Raw genomic sequence first — 25,948 nt, 5'->3', positions numbered from 1 at the left:
ATTCTGCTGTCATTTCAGTTGTCATTATTCGCACCCTGCATTGTTATTAGACCTGTTATAAACTGTGTCATGGAGCATTGTGACTTATCAATTAATTTGTTGATATAAGTTGTCAACAATATGAATTCAAATTACATAACCTGTTTTAGTATCATATAATATTTTCAATTACTCTGTCATATTATATTTTGGTTATATTGTCATATATATATTATTAATGAAGTGTCAATGGTGGCACTATGACTTGTCAATAGAAGCACTATGACTTATTAATTGTGGCACTATGACTTATCAATGGTGGCACACTGACTTGTCAATGGTAGCACTGTGACTTGTTGTTCACTAAATAACTTCTTGAAAGGTTTGGGCACTGCGGCGGATATGATTAGGCGCCGTGTGCCTTACACAGAATGGCAACTCCTTAGGACAAATGGGGTGCCCCAACAGATATGGTCAAACGCTGCAGCGGATTATCAGTTGTCAATGGTGGCATACTAACTTGTCAATGGTAGCACTGTGATTTGTCAATGGTGGCACTGTGACTTATCAATGGTGGCACTGTGACTTGCCAATAGAGTATTGTGAACTTGTTAATGAAGGCACTGTCTCTTATCAATTGAACATAAATTTGAGTAACACCTTCTTCTTAATAATTATATTTTAATGCAAATATCACTTAACATTATAAATAAATGACACTTTCAGTTGTAAAAATTTTGAATATTAATTATTAATATCCACACATTCATTTGTTATGAAATTGTTATATCACTTGTTATTAACTCCTGTTATATTACTTGTTATTTTGAATAACTCAGTTGTTAATTTCTAAGTTGGATGCTATTGAGCTATACACATTTGAGAATTTCAAAAGAAATGAGTTACTTCTTTTCTAGCAATTGATGATATAATTTCCTTCATTCTTCATAACTTGTGCCTCCTTTATATTGTTGTTCTTACACTATCTCCCACATATCTCATATCATCTTCTCTATCATTTATAAACTTTCTCCCTATGTGAACAAAGCAAAATAGATGCTTTCCAGATGTACTCGCCATCAGTAATTTAAACCTGCATCAAGAATCACGCAACTGTCATTGACAAGTCAAGGAGCTATGTTGACAACTGTCGTGGCACATATTGACAATTATCGCGGCTTGATTGACAACAATATTCCATTTGTGCTAAGAGTTTCTACCCACTTAACCTTCATCTTTTTCTTCCTTTGCTAGTAAACTAACATTAGAACAGAGCAAAACCATTAACAAGTGAATATGTTGTTCATGACAAGTGATTTTATGACTTCATATCAGTGACGATTGACTTTTAATAACTATTCTATATCAGCACATTAATTGACAACTGATGGTGCAGTGAGTGACAAGTGACGAAGCATACATTGACAATGAAGGGTGCGGATAATGACAACTAACTATGCATCAGAATGTAATATACAACTAACTTTCATTTACAACTTCATATACATGTAATTACACCGATTTTATAACCCCATTAAAAAAACATATAGTTGTATGTATCCACTATTAAACTAATTATTTATGTGTGTTGTACATCTGCAAAAAAAATTATGTCACTTCTATTTACGAAAAAATTCTTTTGCCATCATTCGTCTAGGATCAAAGTGGCTTTTTTTTCTTTCTTTTGCCTCATGTAACTACTCACCCTTCTTTGTTGCCTCTTCTTCCTCTTTTTGTGACATCTACCAATGAGTCAAGGGTACAGAAGTTATGGTCTTTGTGTAAAAATTTAAAAAATCAGTTAATGTAAATATGTACAATGCTGTTACTATTGACAAGTCAAGGAGCTATACTGACAACTGTCACGGCCCTATTGACAACATATTTTCCTATTTCGTAGTAAGGGTTTCTAATCACACCAACCTTCATCTTTCTCATCAATTCCCCTGAACAATGCCCAGACAGAGCAAGCCCACCTTCAATCCACCCACAATATACCCAAAAACAGAACACCCATAATCACCCTACCTACCTATAATAAAACCCCAACTTGAATGACCAAACACACACCAAACCAGAAACACAAGCGATTTTTGCTAATGATTAACATTAATAGAGTGGATGAGATTTTCATATGGGAGTGGGAGAAGAAGCAGAATGAAGTTTGGGTTTTTTCTCTCTTGCTTCCTGCGTATAGAGTGCTGATTTTCAGACTAAAAACAGACAGCTTTGAGTTAGTTTAGATGCATCTCACCAGGGGTAGAGGCGTCTTTTTACAATTCATCAAATTGCACTCAAGTCCCTTTGGGACTTTAGAATCATTACCAAATTTCTTAAGACATTTTTGTGGTATTTTTGTGTTGTATGGGACCTCAGTGTCATTTTCCCCAAAAATAATTGAGTGGTACTATTTAAAGATCGTTAAAGTTATTTTTTTAATACATATTTTGTTATATTATAACTACACACGTACCTATTAACTAGACATGGGTTTAGCGTATGTTGCAAAGTCGAAGGTCATCAACTGAGCCATTATAATATTATCCGTTATTTATAAATAAATGGTTCATATAAGAGCTAATTGGGAGATTAAATTTAATTTTAATCTAATTAAGACATCAATCTATTTTATTTCATATTCTTTTTCAAAATATCCCCATTAATTATCAGATTCTAACCAAGGTATGATTCCAACTTCCAATACACACATGATTAATAAAGAGGATAGTTTAGAAAAATCAATACGCATTTATTATAAATAATTAACTTAACTAATTTTTTAAATTTTTTTAGGATTAAGGTGCGTTCAGTACCTTAAAATTTTTTTGGTATACCCAGCATCTTGAAATATTTTTTTAGATCCGCACGCGTCTAGCATCCTGAAATATTTTGTTGTACATCTAACCCCTAAAATATTTTTAAGTCTATCCAACATCCTAAAAAATATTTAAAAAAATACTTTATGGTGCTTAATATACATTCATTTAATAGACATTTCGAGAAGATAATGACAAAATTAAAACTGTTCATGAAATAATACTTTAAAAATATGACTTCTTCTAAATAAATTAATACTTTAAAAGTAAAATTACACCACAAAATACTTTAGGATGCTATATGAACTTGAAAAAAATACTTTATGGTGGTGAAACACTACAAAATATTTTATGGCATTAGGCATACATGACAAAATACTTTGTAATGCTGGACGCACATTCATCTTCTTTTTTTTAAATTAGTTTTTTGGCTTTTATTCTAAAAATCGGAGACATAGTGCAACTTTTTATAAATTTCATATGACATATTACGCCCTTCATTTCTTTGATTTTTGTAAATTAATTACCTAAGGATTAATATATTGATCATTTTACAGTCTTCAATTTTCATTATAATATATATTAGCTCTTGTCCTTAATATAAGAGCTAGTAGGAGTTCTTTTTTTTTTTGGTCATGAGCTAGTAGGAGTTCAATTTAGTCATGAATAGAAAACTTCAATCCATTTTGTTCCTTTATTTATCCAAATTAACCCTATTGATCATATATGTTAAGAAAGATTGCATCAAAAAATAGTTTCAATCCAAATAATTTTTAAGGTATTTTAGGAAAACCAACACATATTTTTTACAAATAAATAATTTAAATACTTGTCTTAATTTATCTATATGAGTTAAGTAGATCTTATATTAAAAATCAAAAGTAATATATAACAAAGATTTATGAAATTTAAAGCTATAAATTTCGGATGCGTCTATAATCTTGACATCATATATATTGATCAAATATTACCCTAATTAGTCATAAAAACTGTTCTATACTATCTTCGACTATTAATATAAGAGTTGGTAGACTATTCTAAGTATATTAAAAAATTAGTTTAATTAATTATTTGTAATACTCTTACTAATCATATGCATCAGCTAAAACTATCATTTGATGAAATCTTTAGTATGTGTAGCTATTATAAGGATTACTTTAAGAAAATATGAATAAATATAAAAGATAAAATAAATTAGGATCTTATATTTAAGATCAATTAAATATCAATTACTTCTTATACCAATAACAGAAGGTAGTAGAATAGTTATTAAAGAATATGCCCGCCATATCACACAAGAATGTTGATTTTAATTTTTTCTTTGCGGATATGAAGACTTTACTTATGAGTAATTTGTAAGCGTTCTCTAAGTTAATGTATGAGATATGTCCAAATAATTCTGGTGAACAGCCAAGATCCAACCCGCATAAACTTTATGTACAAATCAATGGTCAACTTAACTGCGAGGCATTGACTGTAGAGCGTATGGTCTGCTTATTATTTTTTTTTTTGACCAAGTGGGCTGCTTATAATGGAAGCTACAACCGCGTAACTATATTCACATATTCAAGCATCCCAGCCAAAATCATGCAATATAATTATGTGTTCATAAAGCGTGTAACAACTAACAACACAAGGATCGTTTTCTTCTGTTTTGTGTCTGTTCTACGTATTTATTTGATCTCTCTGGTTTTACCACACCAATTAATTAATTAGTGTGCAATATTATATGTATAAATGAGAATACAAATAATGTTATTCAGTTTGGAACGTGAGGGTTGACATTAGTCGGTTATATATGTGTGTGTATATATGCATACTCCTCGATCCGTAGGACCTAATTAAAAAGTTGATGTTAGTCATATATATAAGATTTATTTCACATGTTTATTAGTTTTTTTTTTAAATTAGTCTTATTGATATCTTCAACAATAATCAAGTAGAAAAGAGATGGAGGCAATTAAGAAAGAATATTTAGGGTGTTTTGGAAAAAAAAACAACATATCATATTAACTAATTTAACTAACATTTTTATCTACTTAAATTAATTAATTAAGTTCTATATTAAAAAGAGGAGGAATATATATCGTCTCATCGCAAACACATCGTTCAGATCGCTGGCCTTGAATATTAAAACAAGGAAGAGCCATGTGATCAATATCTCGAGCAAGCGTTCAGTGTCAGTATTTTTGTTTTAATTTGTAGTCTTTTTTTTTTTAAAAAAATAACGTTCACTGTGAGAATTGGAGCGTGTTTCACGTGCCTCTGCGTTGAACCCAAACAAAAAGGAGGGAAAAAAAAAGAGGGGCAATTGATTAATGTTTTTCTTAACGTCATTAATCTTACCGCATCCTTAGCAGTATTTCCGACACAAGGCAACCACCAGCAGCAACTTTTTTAATAAATTGAACTTTCTAAGTCTACAATTTAAATTCACATGATATTGAATCTCTCGTCCTTCGCAAAATAAACGATAAGGTCTTCACATTGGTAGCAAGATTCGAACTCACGATCTTGTAAGTTATGAGTCGACTCCTTATTAACTGAATCAACTCTTATTGGTAGTGTCGATACATTATTAAACTTGTGACTTGGCACTTGCAGGAAGCTTTCATGTTAGTAGGCCCTTCTCAACACAAGGGAAGCAAAAGCCTCGTGGGAACCAAAAGTTCAAAAGCATGGACCGTAACGTGCAAATCACCTGGGTTCCTCATGACTCCGCTGTACGGAGGGATGATCTCTGTTGTGGATTCTAGATTTGGCACCGTTCTAGTACGTTGGCCGAAAAAACAAACAAAAGCGCGATCGAAATTTGGATTTGGCACCGTTCGAGTATGTTGGCCAAAAAAAAAAAACAAACAAACAAACAAAATTGGGATTCTAATATTGAAATTTATGATCTTCTTCTGGCCTCCTTCCGGGTCTGAGCTATCAGTGGGATACCACTCTGAAAGAACTAGAATTCTAACCTTGTGTTAGGATCTACTGGCCAAGAGATAGTCTGAGATAAACAGTTTTTAAGAAATTCTCCCTCCGCCGGGTCTTAATATACAAACTAATTTAACTTTTAATTTGATCTTAAATATAAGATTTCATTTTATTTTATCTCTCATATTTATTTATTTTTTTTAAAATAGTCCTTGTAATAGTTACACATGTTAAAAATTCAATCAAATTTTTTCTAAAGGACGCAAACCGTGTAAGGTTTAGAACTTAAGCCAAGATAGCGTATATATGATATTGTATTCCTTTATAATTTATGATTTATGATACTATAGTCACTACGTGACAAGATCTAAAGTTTTCAAATTTAATTTTTTTTTCATAAATCACTGAGATGATCAATATTAATATAATAATATGTAAAAATAATATAGATGGATATTTTGTTTAGCTGAGAACATATATACATTGATGCCCTTAATTTGGCTATTCATTAATCTATAATTTTTTTTGGCTTTATTAACTTTTTCTATATTCATTGATTTATTAGATTTCGTGAAGTGATATAAATGATAAATTACTTATGTTTATTCCAGAGAGATAATTTAATTTCATTACAATTTATCTTTATTATTAAAAGTAAATGAGCTGGGGATCAAATTTAAAAAAAATTAATTTAATAATTAAGCGAAGCGTTTGGCCACGTCCAAAAAAAGAAAAAAAGAAACATTTGGCCAAAGTTAATTAAACTTGACATGTGAATCAAATCCATTCATTTAATAAATAATTTCTTTGACTCCAAAATTAGTTTACTTTAAATAATTCATTAATATAAAATTAGATTCATTCCCTGTTCCCTCCCCAACCATCTAGAATATAATGTGACTCTGTTCACATTAAGAACGGAAAATGCCATGAGATTTTAAATTTTGCTAACAACCTAAGCCTTTTAAAATACAAACATATCCTGGCCGAAAAACAAATGGATCCCTTGCTGATCTCCAAATTCCTCATTGTTACGTTTCTCTGGAATATATTCGATTTCGACTTTTACATTAAATATGAACTTTGTAAAATAGTTTCTGGCAAAAAAAAAAGGAATAAACTTTGTGCATTTATATGTTGTTAACGATGAGTAGCACCCTTTCAAATTTATGAATAATACTATAAGTCTTATATATATTACACTAATTTTATTTTAAAACTTCGATTTTAGTCAAGTAGAATTGTTCTTAAATATATAAATAATATTTTTCTTAATTTAATACCCTTACCAGTTCTAAATCAAGGAAGAGAATAACTAATTTTCATATGTTAAAAAAATTAGATAAGTTATATATATAAATAAAATACAGTAAATTTTTTTAAGAACAATACTTATGTCAAGTTCCTTATATTCATTATATCAAGTTTTCTAATCACACATGACCCTGTGCCTTATTTTTAAAATAATAACATTTAATAATAAATTCATATGAAACCAAAAAAGACACATATCCATGTAGAATTAAAGAACTGACATAATAAACATAAAAACTCTTTTTCTTTTTTCCTAAATCACTCTTTTGACCATTTATATTGAAACTATTTCTACAGATATGTGCATTCAATAGAGATAATTATTGAGAGAAAAATTATAATTTAGAAAACAAAACGGATTTAAATCTTACATCTAACAAACATTGAAAGCAAAACTCATAATTACCTGTTATTAACTGATATACTGAAGTTGTTAATAGCGTTACAAGAGTTGTTAATTGTTATACTGAAATTATAAAAATTTTAAAAAAAATTGTTTCCAGCTGCCGGAGCTTGTTGAATTCCCAGAAAACATGTTATTAACTGCTATACTGAAGTTGTTAATAGCGTTACAAAAGTTGTTAACCGTTATACTAAAGTTGTAAAAAATTTTAAAAAATTGTTTTCGGTCGCCGGAGCTCCGACAACCAATTGTTGAATTTCTCAAAAACATGTTGTTAACTGATATACTGAAGTTATTAATAGCGTTACAAAAGTTGTTAATCGTTATACTGAAGTTGTAAAAAAATTTTAAAAAATTGTTTCCGGCCGTCGGAGCTTGTTGAATTTCTCAAAACACCTGTTGTCAACTACTATATTAAAGTTGTTAATAGTGTTACAAAAGTTGTTAACCGTTATACTGAAGTTGTAAAAATTTTTAAAAAAATTATTTCCAACCGCCAAAGCTTCGGTGACCGATTGTTGGCCGGTCGCCGAAACTCCGAAGACTGCTGCCAACCGGAGCTCTGGTGACTGCCGCCGCAGGAGCTCCGGTGATCGACTGGCCAGTAGGGGCTTTGGTATTTTGAAAACAATAAATAAAAGAAGGACAATTTGATCTTTTCATTTGACAAGATAATGCCAATTTGGTCTCATATGACCAAAATGGGATTTTGCAAGTTGAGCGGATGTTCCGGTCATTCTCAAGTTAATATGTCATTTTTCTGTCTTTTTTCCTTTAAAGATCGTGAAAGCTAATTTTTTAATCCATATTTTCTTATATTATAACTACACAAGGCACCTATTAACTCGACATGGGTTTAGCATATATTGCAAAGTCGAAGGTCATCAACTGAACTATTATGGTATAACCCGTTACCTATAAATAAATGCTTGGTATAAGAGTTAGTGGGAGGAATAAATTTGATTTGAAATCTAATTAATTACGACCTTAATCTATTTTATTTCACATTCTTTTTCAAAATATCCCTCTCAATTATGAGAGATTCTTGCCAAGGTATGACTCCAACTTCCTACACACACATGATTAATAAATGGAATAACTTAGAAAAATCAACATGTATTTGTTACAAATAAGTAAATTAATTAATTTTTTTAATTTTTTTTAGGGTTAAGATGCATCCAATACCTAAACTATTTTGTGATATACCCCGCACCTTGAAATATTTTTTCAAGTGCACACGTCTAGTACCTTAAAGTATTTTGTGGTACGTCTAGTATCATAAAGTATTTTTAAGTGCATCCAGCACTCTAAAAAATATTAAAAAATACTTTATGATGCTTAATATACATTCATTTAATGCATATTTTGAGGAGATAATGACAAAATTAAAACTATTCATGAAATAATACTTTAAAAGCACGTCTTCTTCTAAAAAAATTAATACTTTAAGAGCAAAATTACACCACAAAATATTTTAGGGTACTAGATGAACCTGAAAAAATATTTTAGGGTGGTGGATGCACCACAAAATACTTTATAACGCTAGGCGCATCTGACAAAATATTTTGGGATGCTGGACGTACGTCTATTAATCTTTTTTTAAAATTAATTATTTAGCTCTTATATTGAAGATCGAAAACATAGTACAACTTTTTATAAATTTCATATGACATATTACGCCCTTCATTTCTTTAATTTTTGCACATTAATTACCTAAGGATTAATATATTTATCATTTTACAGTCTTCAATTTTCATTATAAATATATATTACCTCTTATCCTTAATATATATATATATGTATAGGAGTAGTAGGGGTTCAATTTAGTCATAAATATAAAACCTCAATCTATTTTGTTCCCTTATTTATCCAAACTAACCCTATTGATTGTATATGTAAAGAAAGATTGCATTAAACAATAGTTTCAATCCAAATAATTTTTAGGTTATTTTGGAGAAACCAACACATATTTTTTACAAATATATAATTGAACTGCTTCTCTTAATTTATCGAAATTAGTTAAGTAAATCTTATATTAAAGACATAAAGTAATATATAACAAAGATTTATGAAACTTAAAGCTTTATATTTTGGATGCATTTATAATCTTGATGTCATATATATTGATCAAATATTAACCTAATTAGTCATAAAAACTGTTCTATACTACTTTCGACTCTTAATATAAGAGCTAGTTGACTAATTTGAGTGGATTAAAAAAATTAGTTAAATTAGTTATTTGTAATAAATAATTGTTGTATTTTCTAAAATACCCTTACTAATCATGTGCGTTAGCTAGAATTACTATTTGATAAAATCTTTAATATATGCAACTATTATAAGGATTACTTTAGAAAAAAACGAATAAACATCAAATATAAAGTAAATTATGATTTTATATTTAAGATCAAATTAAATATCAAATTAGCTCTTATACCGAGAACTGGAGGCAACAAAATAGTTATTAAAGAATATGCCAGCCATATCACACAAGAATGTGGATTTTAATTTAATTTCATTGCGGATCTGAAGATTTTACCGATGAGTAATTTGTAAGTGTTCTCTAAGTTACTGTATGAGATATGTCCAAATAATTCTGGTGAACAGCCAAGATCCAACCCGCGTAAACTTTATGTACAAATCAATGGTCAACTTAAGTATAAGGCGTTGACTGTAGGGTGTATGGTCTGCTTATTTAATGGAAGCTACAACCGTGTAATTATATTCACATATTCAAACATTGGGCAAAATCATGCAATATAATTATGTGTTCATAAAGTGCGTAACAACCTAAGGATCGTTTTGTTCTGTTTTGTGTCTGTTCTACGTATTCATTTGATCTCTCTGGTTCTGCCACACCAATTAATTAATTAGAGTGGAATATTATATGTATGAATGAGAATACAAATGATGTTATTCAGTTTGGAATGTGAGGGTTGACATTAATCGGTTATATATGTATATATATGCACACTCCTTGGATCCTAAGAAGTTGACGTTGGTCATGTATATAAAATCTATTTTACATGTTTATTAATTTTTTCTGAATTAGTTTTATTGATATCTCCAAACAATAATCAAGTAGGAAAAAATAAAGGAAATTAGGAAAAATATTTACAGTGCCTTGGAAAAAACATACTCCTCCGATTCTAAATATAAAACCCTTGTACACACGTGTATAAGGGTCTTATATTTAAGATCGGAGAAGTATTATATTGACTAATTTAACTAACATTCTTAATTTACTAAAATTGGTTAATTAAGTTTTATATTAAAAATAGGAGGAATATATATTATCCGATCGATAATAATGTCAATGTAAACACATCGTTCGGACCGCTGACCTCGAATATTAAAACAAGAGCCATGTGATCAATATCTCAAGCAAGCGTTTAATGTCAGTATTTTTGTTTTAACTTGTAGTCCCTTTTTTTTTTTTTTTAAATAACGTTCACTGCAAGAATTCGAATGTGCTTCATGTGTGTAGGTGTGTACATTTCGTTGGACGATTGATTAATGCTTTTCTTAACGTCATTAATCTTACATCATGCTTGCAGTATGTCTGACACAAGACATTCACCACCAGCAACTTCTTTAATAAATTGAATTTTCTAAGCCTAACATTTACATTCATATGATTTTGAATCTCTCGTCCTTCACAAAATAAAACTGTGTGATATGTTTGAAAAAAGTGGTAGCAAGTAAAAAAATAAAAAATAAAAACAAAGAAATGTAAACTAGAATCATAAAATACAAATGAAATTCCGTACATTATTAAACTTGTGACTTGGCATTTGCAGGAAGCTCTCATGTTAATGGGCCATATTGGGCCCTTTTCAATAAAATGGAAAGCAAAAGCCTGATAGGAATCAAACGGTCAAAAGTATGGGCCGCAATGTTCAATTCACCCGCCTTCCTCATAACTGCGCCGTACAGAGGGATGATCAGTGTTGCGGATTTTGGATTTGGCACCGTTCTAATATGTAGGCTGAAAAAACAAACAAAAGTGGGATTCCAATGTTGAAATTTATAATCTTCTTCGTCTTCTTCTGCCAAGAAATATTACTTTCTATTCTTAACATAAAAACGAGTTTAACTTTCAATTTAATCTTAAATATAAAATCTCAATATACTTTCTCTTTCATATTTATCTATTTTTTTCAAAGTAGTCTTTGTAGTAGTTGGACATATTAAATGTTCAATCAAGTGACCGTTCTAGCTAATACATATGATTACTAAGTATATTTTAACAAAGATAACACCTAATTATTACAAATAATTAACTTAATAAGTTTTTTTAATTTATTTAAATTAATCAACTAACTTTTATATTAAGAATCAGGATATAACATCCAACACGAAAACACCTACGAGGGGACGCAACACAAACTTCATACCATATATACAGCTAGGCTCACGTTGTCTGCCTTATTTTGCTTCTTATTTCAATTTGCTCCTCCTCACTCCACAGATTGTATATCCAAATTAATTACTCTTGAACATCACTAACAGATCTCTCATAACAGTACATGTTTTTCCTTCCATGAGTCAATAACTGCCAAGCATTTCTAAAACCTCTAAATACTGATGACATGAGTTTCAATATAAATTGTAGCTAGATTCTCAATACAGTTGAAACTTGTGTGTTCGATCATCCAAGTTACTCAATTTTTGACTTCACGTAGTGTCCAGACATGAACACGCCAACCCTCGCAGGACTTGTAACGTTTGCGTAAATTAATTTCCATTTTCGATCTTCTCTCGTTTTTATAATTCACAAAATAAATCTCACCAGCGCTTTCCATTTTGAGATGCTTGAGAAATCTTGTTACGCATATATTCGACGAAATAAAGATTCAATTATATACTACCTCCGACCTTTAATATAATAGTTTGTTTAATTTTTATTTTAGTCTTAAATATAAAATTTCAATCCACTTTGTTTTTTATATCTATCTATTTTTTCTCAAAGTAGTCCTTGTAATAATGACAATTATAGTCAATATACTTTATTAACAGGAATATTTTAAGAAATACAACAATTATTTGTTATAAATAACTAATTTAACTAATTTTCTTAATCTACTTAAATTATTCAACTGTTTTTATATTAAGAACTGATCCTAGTATCTTGGCTTCAATTAATATAAAAGTACTGTCCCACATGGAAAATTCATCCACCGCAAGAACAGGCATTTACCAATTTCAAATACTTTTTCCGACGGTGAAACCCCAAAATCCATATCTTCTGGGGCTTAAGCTCCCCATATTCCATGGAGCTTAGAGAATTTGATTGGAATAAAATGGCTAATGTCTCCTCAAATGAACTGCCAAAGCAAAGTTTCCATTAACTTCCTAGTATTGAATGTATTAAGCAGAGCTTGGCAACCCTTCCTAGCAAAAGTGCTTGTGCGTAACTCCGCACACGCGTATCTCAAAATCTGTAAAATCAATCACAAAAAACTAATTCAAACACCCCTTAATCCCATTAATGATATGTGCATATTGTCGCTTCAAATTTAAAATAATCAGTATAAAATAAAAATATACTCCTCCAGTCCTTAATATAGGACCTAATTCTTGAGTTGGTCTTAGTTTTAAATGTAAGACTCATTTCTCATATTTATCAGTTTTCTCTAAATTACTCATATGGATACTCTCAACCATAATCAAGTAGGAGAGTGAGAAGGGGCATTAAGAAAGATGATTATGGTGTTTTAGGAAAAATGCGTCACATTTCTTATAATTAACTAACTTACCTAACTTCTTTAATCTAATCAAATTAGTTAAATAGGTTTTATACTGAGTATCAGAGGAGTATATATTTTTAGTTTACCTATGACCAATCCAAGTATGATTTAACTACGCAAAAGTGAATCAGTGTCTTACTTTTAGGACACAATGGTAAGTTCAATTTTAGTAGTGCCAGTACTTTACTCCCGCCATTGGAGTTTCATACGCTCTGGAGTCTGGATTTTTTAAAAAAATAAAATACTGAATTTATATATACTATTGTTTTGCTCAACATGGCTTCCAAGTGGAAGGTACACTAAAGAAGCAATGTGATCCGTACAAAAGCTTCCCATACATATCTCTGTTTTCTGATCATGCAGTGCTGCCCTTCTTTGACCACCTTCCCCCTTGTGATTCCACCCTTTAACCCACCGGCTTCCTTCCTTCCTTCCCTCCCGATCTTTTTTTCTTTGTTTTTTTTCCTTAAAATCCGCCCTAAATCCCCCCCCCCTCTCTCTCTCTCATGTGTGTGTATATGTGTATATAATAATTAAAACTACCTCCGGTCCCTAATAATACAGAATTTCATTTAATTTTTATTTTTATTTTAAATATAAAATTCTAATCTATTTTGTCTTTTATATTTATTTATTTTTTTAAGATAATTTTTTTTATAGGTCTAACTAATAAATTTGATTAAGAAAAATATTTTTTTAAAAAAATATATTTATTACAAATAATTAATTGAATTTATTTTTTTAATTTATTTAAATTAATCAACCACTTGTCAGATGTAATATTTAATAAAGCAAATCTGAATCCCTAAAAAGGTAGCCAATCGATGATTCAGAAGGTGAGCCGAGTACAACAGAACGTCTGCCACCTTCCCATGCTTCATCAATTATATACAACAATAACCCTGCCCCCTCCTTCCTCTTCTTCCATTTTCTTTTTAGATTCCTTTTATTTATATTCTTAAAAATAAAAATTACCATACACTGTTCTTCATAATGAATAATATATGATTTATCAATGTAACAATTAAATCCCGTCTCCCCTTACATTTTTCGGCCAATAATTTCCCCTTACATTTGAATTATAAAAAAATTCACACTTTTTTCACGGGCCTACTCCTCTGCCTACTTATACACCGAAATCCCAAAGGTGTATCGACCTGTCATTACAAGAAATGGCCACGTGTCTCTCGCTGCACACCATGGCCATCCCCTCCCCCACCCTCTCTGCCACCACCGAACGCTGCTGTCCCCGCCGTCGCTCAATGTCCCAGACCCTCACCACACCCCCGGCGCACGTTAGCGCGTACCCCATGTTCCTGCATCCCATCAAACCCCTCAACGGACGTGTCCGGAATTCACATAGCAGCTCTAACGTGCCCGCCAGGCGCACCTTAGCGTCGCCGTTCCTTTCCACGATAAAGAACGCCTCATCGTTCACGTCCATCGATGTTACAATGAAGCCGCCCACAGTGGACCAGAGCTCATGTAATAACATCTGGCTGTTCAGGTCGAACACTATGAGCTGTGAGCTCGTACATGCCACTGCCAGGCCTTGGTTCGTCACCCGAAGCCGACCCACCGGTTCGATCAACTCCGTCAGCATGTGCCAACCCATGACGGTTTCCGGGTCAGTCAAGGATCCCCCGATGAACACGAGCTGTTCGTTTTCTGCGTCCCAAATCTGAAACGCCTGGCCCGGGAGCCCGGCGAAGAGTCCTACCCACCAACGGCCACGTCCGGCGAACTCTACGAGGACTCCGCTATTGACCACGTCACCGACGCGGGCCCTACGGGTGTGACCATTTGGCTCGTCGAGGTGTGTCACGTAGATGTCCCCGTCCAGCGTGGCGAAGACGAGCCTGTTGTCAGCGATCACGATGCCAGACACGGATCTCGCGAAGGGACCTAAACGGTTGGCTTGGTGGGACCGGTATGTCCTGAAGTGGACGCGAGTATCGAGGTGGAAGAGGCGGACGGTGCCGTCGGTGAAGCCGCAGGCGAGATGTTCATCGGAGAGGGTGAGGCAGCGGCAGATCACGGTGCTGTAGTGGTCGTCATCCATGTCCGACGGGCCAAACCACAGGGAGGCGTAAGCATATCTGCCGGCGACGAAATTCCTGGCCATTCGGTGCCAGTGAATGAACTCTTCATACCACGTGTCTCGCACTTGAACTGTGCGCCGCCATATCCTCTCGGTGAGCTGCTGCCACAGGCGATCCGACCGTGACACAGCCCGCCACCTCGAACAAACCTGCGTGCATTCAAAAAATGAACCAAGCAACAACTTTAATAAATAATATTGAATTGAAATAATTACATGAATCTGAAATATTCGAATGTCTAGACTCTAGACAATAGACATGATACAACACTATTCCCCCATCGAGTTGTCCATCACCGACATTCCCATTCAATGAGGAGTCAGAATAAATAACAGTGAAAAAGCAGTATGGCACAGTTTTACGAAGGAGTTCCACTGTTTATAATGCTGGGTCGTCGGAGAGCAGTCTTATCATGAATAAATGAATACATAATAACGTGAAAAGCTTATAAAACACCGAATTTTATTTCAAATTTCGGGAGTGTTTGGATAGAAACCAAACCATGGTTTCAGAAGTGCTTTTACAGATTACGAAGTAAATATGTGGAGGAGATTACCTCGTTTTGCGGAAAAGTGCTTCTGAAACCATGGTTTTGGGTTTCCCAAACACCCCCTTCATCAACAAAAGTTACACAGGAGTATCAGTTTTCCTTTAAGTTATTGTTTTACTGTGTATTTATTACTGTGACAGCATATTTTGAGCAACGAAATGAAATACGAAAGGGCCTGGCTGAAGCCAGAGGGCAATGGAGGATCTGAGTTAGAGAGAGAGAGAGAGAGAGAGAGAATGAATGGTTGTGTCTGGGACAGCATGATGGCATCATCTGGTGGTGACAATGGCATGCGCGTAGGCTTGAGAAATAAATGAGAGATGCAGGGCTAGGGCTAGGGCTAGAGGAATACAGATTACAGATAGAGCAGAAGGAGGAGATAGAAGAACAAGAGAAACAGGAGAGACTAGGCACTAGAGAGCAGTAGCAGAGCTCATAAGCTAGCTGTCAGCTTGTCCCTGTCTCATCGATTCTCTCACTCTTCTTCGTTATCAATTAATTAATCTGCTCTTACCCACGCTAGATTCGAATCCTCACAGAAACAAACACATTCATTAAACTCCCTTGTTGTTGTTATTATTATTCTGCAAAGTATATTCGAATCATTTCCAGTTTTCCATTTCATCCTAATAAGCTCTTCATAACCATCCGCGTTACTGTAATTGTAATCACTAGGAGGATAAGAAAACGAAAAGAAGAATGCACCCAGAAGGTATGGTTATGATTGCTGTGAATGAATTTACTTTGGCAAATGTACATGTACAATAAAAGAAACCCAGCAGGGCAGTGTCCTTTGAGGTTGCATTATAATGGACAATGATCAGATTTTGTCATGTAGTGATGGGAAGTATAGCTAAGAGTGGAATATTTGTTACAGAGGAATGGTACTATAATGAATTATAAATACCATACACTGTGTGTGATATTTATAACACATGAAGGGAAAAAAGAAGAGGGCTCTCGTGATATGCCTAACACTTGGTACAGGAAACATGACCGATCTGTGATAGCTACCTAACTTGTTGGTTATTACACAACCCAGTGAGGGTACACCAAGTACAATCTTTTTTGCATAATCCATGAACATTCAGATGCAGCTCACATCATAAAGTAATGTTTGGACAGAGAAATTATTTAAAAGTGAAGTCAAAGATATCAGAAGGATTGGGGTCAAAGAGAGAAAAAGGTGAAGTGGTAGGGAGGGGTTTCAAGTGTTACCCTAGCAGGCTACTTCCCTCAGCTGGGGTTGCCCTTCACCAAACAAGAGCTTTATGATAGCCAAAAGTAATGACTTGAAAGATATGGTTCTCTACTTTCTTCTATCTTGTGGTCCCATTCTTCTTCCCTCCAACACATGCACACACAGACTTCTCCTTTCTGTTTATTTTATTGAATTGACAACATTATGGGAGACAGTAAAATTTTTTTCCTAATTTTAATGATAACAATTCCCTTGTAATTGTGTGGGTATATATAGTATCTTTACTGAAGTTTTTTACTAATTTTCATGAATAATTATAATATTTTAGTGTGATTTTTGTGCTGGTTAAATCAAGAGGTCAAGTTTTACAATAAAATTTAGGGTCCCCCCCCCCCCGGGGTCTTGTGTGGAGGATGTGCATATGAAACATGGGATCAAAGCGTGCTTCTTGCAACAGCCATTTCTCTTTCATTTCCAAGAAAGGTGTGACCTAGGGTTTGTCTTTGTTGAAAGCTGCGAATCTCTTACTTTTTCCACACTCCCCCAACAACTCCTGACTCTTAATAATAATCTCTCAGGCTACCAGCTTAGATCAATATCTTTACACCCAAACCTCAAATTAAATTAACTAAATACCTTGAAAATTTATTATGAAAGTAGTAAATCACAGTAGGAGTTTAACAACAGTACAGTTAACAAATCCTCCATTTCATTACAAGCTTAATATAATCCTTCCAGTTTGTTTATTATATATAAGCATGACCTTATACGATGGCACTAAACCACCTGATCTCCAACAGTTTAAGCCCTAATAGTGATAACCCAGGTACAGTTCAAATTATGTCATATTATGAACATGGATATGGGAGAGGAGAGAAAAAGAGAGTTGAAAACGTTGATGTGACTATCTGGGAAGAATAGCAAGAAAAGGAATGAGAAGACTACACGTAACATAACGTTATAGAAGGTGACAGGGTAGCAGGAGTTTACGAAGACAGGCATTGGGCTCCATGTGCTTTTTGGCATTACATAGGCACATGTTACTTAAAAAAATTTGTTTTTTTGACTGCTTTTGTTTTGTCACACATAACAAAACCTAATCACATCACGAGGTACTTCTCCTGCTGTGTTCTGACCCCCCCTAACCCTAACACAAACCCCTCCTTACCGAACAACATTAAATATTCAATTTCGTACAATATGATATGATACTACCCATTTCCAACAATAATATGCATAGTAGTATATAATAACCTTCGGTCGTTTTAGGTGCATGTTCATTCAGTTCTCCCGAGTCCTCCAATGTCCGTTCGCTAATCTAAAAAGTACTGATCTATTGTAGAGCACAAACAGATGAGGTTTAAAAAACCAAGAAAAAAAGATAGAATGCTTTGGTTCGCTAAGCCTTGGTAGCCGTACTGAGAGAAAGTGACAAACACATATATTTTTATTGTATTATATATAAATCCAGTTATAGACGTTATGGAGGCTTGGCTAAAAACTTGTTTGTGGAACTGGGACGAAGAATGGTTCCAATATATATATATATATATAAATGTCTTCTCACGTAGTACTAGTCTACTGTAAAGGCGATTCTTCTCTGGTATATATTATTTTTATTAGGAACAAAAAGCCTGCAACGTATTAAATTGTTCTTAAATATGAAACTGAAGAATGGAAATAAAACCGCATATTTTCTGCATTTCAAAAGCTAACTAAATATGGAAATGGAAGACTACTCAGGACGAAACATAAATGCTTATATGAACACATCACGAAACTAAGTTTGAAGGACATAGGGTCTCTATCTACAGGTAGAAAGGCAAAGAATGGATGTTATATGGGAACCAAAGGGGAGCCAAGTCAAAAAAGGAGAGAGGTTCATGCCAAGAAAAGGAACAGCAAATTCCAAGCCATTTTTTAGAACCCTTTTTTGATTGGATATGAAAAGGAGGTCCAAAAATAGACATTTTTAAAGAAGTATTACCACCTGACAGGGACACATAATAATACAATAATATATACATTACATTGCTTGTTTATTTGAAAATGACCCACGAAACAGTTTTCCTACCATGAACACTAAACCTACATTACCACTCGTCTCTCTATATGCATTGATTTGAATTTAAGACCATGAATCAATGCATTCAAAGAACCCCAACAAAAAAAAACAATTTTAGAAGTTTTTTAAACAAAATAAAAATAAAATTCCCTTGGATTCATCATTTCGATATCCACTAAAAGGCAGAGTTCAGTTTTCTTTTGCAGATTGCAAAACTCTTCATGTTTGACTTGACCCATACTTTGTCCAGTTTCGGATCTGTTATAACCACTACTTCCTCCGACCAGATTTTTCTCATTCATACATTCAAAAAGACAAATCCTACCGTAAAGGCAACCAAATCATATATTACACAGAGAAAAGCCAAAGAAAAAAAAACGAAGAAGAAGCTGACATAGTAAAGATACGTTATATGATGTATTGTAGTTGACCTGGAATTCAAAGAGTAACGATAATGGAAGTTACCTGAAACAAGTTGGCAAGCGCAGGAGCTGCAGAAAGACGACCAGAAGAGTGAGAAGCATCAATGGCGACTTGGACGGTTAAGTCTTCAAGAAAAAGATCAGGCCAAACATCATTCATGGCACGACGTGGACGAGACGAAGTGGGCTCGTCAGAATATGAGATTGTTCTTGAGCTAGGGCCAGGATCAGCACCAGCATTATGGTTATGATTGGGACTATCGTGAGGGGAAGATGAAGATGAAGAAGAAGATGATGAGGAAGACATGAGAGAGAGGGGAGTAGAAGGGGTAGGCTATAAAAGTGAGAAGAGGAAGGACCAGAAAGGAACAAGGACAAAAAGGTGGGAGATAAGGACACAAAGTGAGGGACCCAAATGGAAGTGTCTGAGATTTCTCAAGCTTTATGTGTCTCTATAAAATCACTTTAATAATAAGATATCCAACAAATTGCACTTTCCCTTTTATGAAAATATATTTAAATCATGGTCGGATTAGTTCATTATTATAAGGCGTCTCTCTGAGTCTCTCCTTCTTTTTTTATTTTATTTTAAAAGCCTGCACTTTTTTTTATGCAAGAAGACGTGGATTAAGGGTTAAATTGCAAATAAAGTGTTTACTTGAGTACCAAAAAATTGCTAAGAGTGTAAATTTAGTCTGAAAGTTTAAAATAGTAACAATTTTATCTCTTATTATTAAAAAGCTCATGTTAATTGTCAAAATAGTAACGTTGATTAATGGTTGGAGGCAAAATCGGTATGATTTTAAACTTAGAAAGCAAATTTGTATCTAAAAAAACTTTTAGATACCCAATATTTCTGAATAAAAACTTTCAAGACAAATTTACATGTTAATCCAGTGAATTAAGCATGGGACTTGACAAGAGAGAATTAGATATTTACAAATTGAAAAAAAAAACCATGTTTCAAGTACTAACTATCATTTAAGCCTAACATTAGTTAAATTTAGGTTAATCATGATATTAAATACTCTTCCAGTCCTAATATATACATTTTATAGTGTAAAAATATAAGACACATTTTGTAGTGTAATAATAGTGTAATAATCATGATATTACACTACAAAATGAGTCTTATATTAATTACACTACAAAATACGTCTTATATTTACGATTGGAAGATTATTAAATTATTTTTATGAAAAATAGAATGAGTCACAATTTTAATACTACGAATTTTGCATTACAAATAAACTAATTATGGTCAAATATTTGTTGATGGTAAGTTACTCCAATAATAGTGTCATTAGTTACGTGAGGTTCTAGACTTCAGTTTGGTATTGAAATATTTGTGTGCGTAAATGTTGAAATTGTGTGAGATAAAAAAATTACGATGAAATATATATTTATAGAATATATCAATATACAAATATGAAATATGCATTTGGCTTATTAAATTTTGTATGTAATTAAGAACACAATTATTAAAAAATAGTAAATCACATATACTTGATAAAAATTAATAAAATTTTAAATTATCTTATGTATTATGATAAAATAAACATTTGACCATATGTATAATCTATGTTCCCCTCCCCCAAACAAACACGAGAAAGAGTGCATAACTTGATGTACTATATGGGCGTTGATAGTTTTTCTTATTGGGATTGGTTAATTAACCACAAAAAGCTAAGTAATTATCACCTAATGCAATGTCATATAATGTATTATTTTTTAAAAATGAGACTTATTTTATAATGTTATATTTAAGAATTAATTACAAAAAATAATATAACAAATTATTACATTACAAAATAAGTCTTATATTTAAAATCAAAATAACAAGTAATAATAATCTTGTATTCATTTAAGTTACATGAAAATGAAAATTAAAAAGATTGACATGCCTTCCAATGACCAGCCATGGCAGAGGACTCTGCCTAGTGGTGGGCAGTTTGCTAGTGGTAGAGGATAATGCATGGTGATAGTGAACGACATTATGACACTTTATTCTTTTAACGACTATCATATCAATGCATCATTTTTCATCTCAGTTTTTAGTATCATTAATATAAAACCTAAATAATTAATTTACAAATATTAAAATTATTAGTTAACTTAATTATTTATAATAAATAAATATTATCTTTCTTAAAATATCTCTATTAATTATATGTATTAAAACTACCTATTTATAAAAACTTCTTAACATCTATAATCATTACAGAAATGACTCAGGAGGCAAAATGAATAAATATTGAAAATAAAATGAATTGAGATTTTATATCTGGAACTAAACTAAATATCCAACTAACTCTTATATTAAGAAACAATAGTGATATAAAGAGATTTTACATAACCAAACTTTACAATATAATAATGATAAGTACATCAAAATGTAACCAAACTACTATAGTAAAATGTTACCTCCAATTTTAATGTAAGATATAGTTTGTAATTCAAAAATATAGTAAAAAGCAATACTTTACCTTACTTGATAATGATATGCAGTCAAATGACCCTATATTATACACAACAAGCTAGGGATTGACCCTCAAGCGAGTCTGTGCCTCCTTGTATATGCACTTTTTATTTTAAATTTCGAACCTATTAATATATTCTTCTATATTTCATAAACAAAATGCTAGCTTATGGAATTGAAGAACATGGGATTTTTCTGTAGTTTATACATGAATTTAGGTATTTCTACCCTTTACATCTTTTTTTTTTTGGGCAGTATTTCTACCCTCTACATAATATTGGAGTGAAGGAATGAAAATATATGCGATTTTAAATTGAAACTTCTAGGTCCCTTTGCATTATTTCTGCTCTCCCTCTCTCTAACCGGATGATAGATTAAAACTTGGCTGCATTAGAAAGCCGAAATTTTTAGCTTTTGCAGCTGCATTGTGGAGAGAGAAAAAAATGAAAATAAAAAAAAGATAAAAATATTTAATTGGGTCCTATTTTAATCTAATAATTTGATTTTTTTTCCAGCAATAATTTAATTTAATTACTTTTCATTTATTATGTTTTTAAATTTATCAAATTATAAACATGTGATGTCCTGTCTCACTCCTTAATATAAGACTTAATAAACTAATTTTAGATGATTATAAAAGCTAAATAAATTATTTGATTATATCATATATTCAACGATCTTTCTAAAATATTTATACATATCACTTGATTATAAATAAATTTATAAGTCAGATAAATTAGTTCGGAGAAAATCACACCCAATTTAGTTATTTTACATCTAAAGTTATTTTTTTATTACTTATCTAAACAAGTTTCAATATATAAAACTGGTTTTTATAAAAATCAATTTAAACATAAATTATATTATACTAACTAACTTTTACAAAAATAAGATAAAATAAAAATCAATTTTATCACTATTAGTGCAAGCACACTTTAAAAGATTATCCAAATCAGAGCATAAAACGTTCTCGATTTTTGTCCCGGTCTAAGTCTTCTCTTGGGTTCCCTTTTTCTTTTTCAAGACGCAGTCAGATATTTTTCTGATATAAAATACATTTTCCGTTTTAAAGTCATAAATGTCCTTTGAATTTGAGGTTTTTTTTTTTGGCCTTGCTTTGAATTTCAGTTTGAATCATTGCAAAGATTGAACTTATTGAATTTAAGTCTAAAGCATGTCTAAAGATCCGAATCTTTGTCTATTAGAAAAGTAAAAGATAACTTTCATATTTATTTCCTATAAAAAATGTATTTTTTTCAGAACAGGTTATACTAACATGTTTTGACTGGCGCGAGCTAGTCTAACCCATTTATTAAATAGATAAAAACCCAACTTATTTTAATCTATACTGGGTGGTTGATAGCAGTCTTTCAAGTTAAATTGTTTCGCTCATCCCTCAACCCTAATACTATATATCTGCATATCCATGTCAAATTGTATGCGCACCACAATATGAACACCTCTAATATCTTGGTATAATTTATTATCTACATGCTACTATCTCCGTTCTTAATTATAAGATCTTGTTTGTTGACTACAATCATTATTATCTATATGAACATGCGGCGTGCATTGAGTCATGAGCTTGTCTATATTATATTATTTTTTATTTTCTGTAGTCTCTTCTGATCTGTATTTGAATTTCTTACCTATTGTTTTGTTCAAATTTATATACGATTTAATAGGAAATTCAATTACCTCGGAAAGATTTTTTTTTTTGCTATCACTTTTATTTTCCTATTAGAAATAACCTTGTTTAAAATACTGTCAAAGAAAGTTAGCAGCATTAAACTCAAAATTCAAAGTCTTATAAAACTACAGGGACCAACTTTTAGGATGACAGGAAGTACTTCTTTGGTCCTATTTATAGGGCAGAGATAGAAGACTTTTTTTTTATCTTATTTATAAGACATTGAGGGAAATTTTTTGTATGAATATATAATTTTACCCCTCATTTATTATTATGTTGATTTTGTTTACATAAGGTATAATGTATATTAAATAGAGATATAGTTGAAAAGTTATTAAATTTTAAATGCGAGTTAATGAAGTTTAAGATTTTTCTTAATCTGTATGAAACATACTAAAAATGCCTTATAAATAGGACCAGAGGAGTATAGTGATGGAAAAAAAAAGGAAATAAAGATCAAAACTACTCATTACAAGCATAAGTACATGGAATGGGTTCAACTCCATAAAGTTATCAAGTTGATACACCATGTAGATAAGATTGTGAATACTTTATAATTAATACTATCCTAAACATAATTAACCTAAATTTTATTCTATAACAAAAAAGGCAAGAAGGAAGGAATGAATACTTAGTTGGTTAGTGAAGGAATATGGAGAGGTATGATTGATTACTTTTAGAGGAAGTGGAGAATGTGGAAGTTGGTCAGAGCAATAAGCGCCAAAACTATAGTGAGCGTGGAACCAACTGTCCCTCATTTTTGTGCCACCATTATGACCAACACACATCTCACTTGCAATCATTATTATCAATCCATAATTGGCTATCTCCTCTTAGACTATAGGATCTAATGGAAGTTGTGTGCATGTACCTACCAATCATGGCTTTTTGTTTTTTGTTTTTATATATTTAATAATCATCAATCCTCCATTCTTGCTGCTTGTCCCTTCATTCTTGCTACATCATTAGACTCTCCGATCTCTTACTTATTGTCCCCCCACCGCCCCCCCTCCATTTGCACTTCCTTTCAAAATGCATTTCATTTGTTGCCTATATTTCCTTTTGACTAATGATTTCCTTTCTTCTTTCCCTTTCATATTTTTAATATGATTTCTCGTTATATTGAATTAAGATTTTTTATGGCTTTTTAGAGTAACTATTACCCCGAATCCTTAACATAAAACCCGATTAACTTATTTGAGAAAATTAATGAAGGTAAATAGATTATTTAATTATATATAGTACATGTTACATTACCTCTATAAAATACTTATATATATTGCTCATCCAGTTTTAATATAGGACCTAATTGTTAAGTTAATTTTGATCCTAAATATAAGACCTATTTCTCATATTTATTAATTTTTCTTAAATTACTCCTATGGATACTCCCTCAACTATAATTAAATAAGTGGGGGAGGGAGGATATTAAGAAAGATGATTATGATGTTTTAGGAAAAACATGTCATATTTCTTATAATTAATTAACTTACTAACTTCTTTAATCTAATCAAATTAATTAAATATGTCTTATATTAAGAAATGAAGGAGTATTATATTATATACTAGTTCATAAGTTATTTGTAAGTCAGGAAAATTAGTTTGAAAAAAAATAAATATAAATATTTAAAATAATTTATTTAGCTTTTTTAATATTTCTAAATTACTCAATTAGATCTTATATTAAGAGGGTAGTATACATATATATGGTGTGATTTTAAGATGTAAAGAAACAACGTTATGAACGTTAAAAGAAAAAAAGGAAAAATGACCCTATACATGATGATTTACGTTTACATTACTATATTCTTAATGTATGAATCATCCTGTTTGGGTCAGCGACTGTCAGCCCAGAAGTAGCTTATTTTCATCATAAGTCCGTTTGGAAAATTAGAGTCTGTTTGGGAGAGCTTATGGGCCATTGTATATGGAGACTAAAAGCTGGATTAAAACACACTTAACATTAAGCTGATCTAAGATAGCTTTTTCAAGTGAAAATCATGCTTATGTTGGTGGATTGTTGGAATTGTCAGATTATTATTTTTCTCTCACTCCTCCCTCATTATTCTCTCATAAAACTCAAACTCATTTGGGTAATTTACAAACTAAACTTGCTAACTTAAATTCATTGTATTATGTAAATTCATTTCTTTATTATTTTTCATTTTATCTAATAAAACTCATACCCATTTTGGTAATTATACAAACTAAACTTGCTTTTATTCAATTATAATCCAAACAAATTTTTA

General features: G+C 31.8%; 1 protein-coding gene across 1 annotated transcript; it reads right to left on the bottom strand.

The window, feature by feature from the left end:
- Positions 1 to 14,316: 14,316 nt before the first annotated feature.
- LOC114760124 (transcriptional regulator STERILE APETALA-like) lies at positions 14,317 to 19,837 on the bottom strand. Its single transcript, XM_028949384.1, has 2 exons — positions 19,574 to 19,837; positions 14,317 to 15,441 (listed from the first exon to the last, which is right to left on the bottom strand). The coding sequence occupies exons 1-2, from the start codon at positions 19,835 to 19,837 to the stop codon at positions 14,317 to 14,319; spliced, it is 1,389 nt and encodes a 462-aa protein (XP_028805217.1).
- Between the last annotated feature and the right edge of the window lie 6,111 nt (positions 19,838 to 25,948).

This window comes from Neltuma alba, unplaced genomic scaffold, assembly GCF_004799145.2.
Source record: "Neltuma alba isolate B1F8T4 unplaced genomic scaffold, ASM479914v2 tig00010932_pilon, whole genome shotgun sequence".
In the NCBI taxonomy this organism is placed as follows: Eukaryota; Viridiplantae; Streptophyta; class Magnoliopsida; order Fabales; family Fabaceae; genus Neltuma; species Neltuma alba.
This window is presented reverse-complemented; position numbering and strand designations above follow the sequence as displayed.

What these genes read in the sequence shown, in the direction of transcription:
- LOC114760124 (XM_028949384.1), bottom strand. Translation starts at nt 19,837, where the DNA reads ATGTCTTCCTCATCATCTTCTTCTTCATCTTCATCTTCCCCTCACGAT. An exon ending in CGCTTGCCAACTTGTTTCAG is followed by an intron (nt 15,442 to 19,573) that starts GTAACTTCCATT and finishes GAATGCACGCAG; the next exon opens with GTTTGTTCGAGGTGGCGGGC.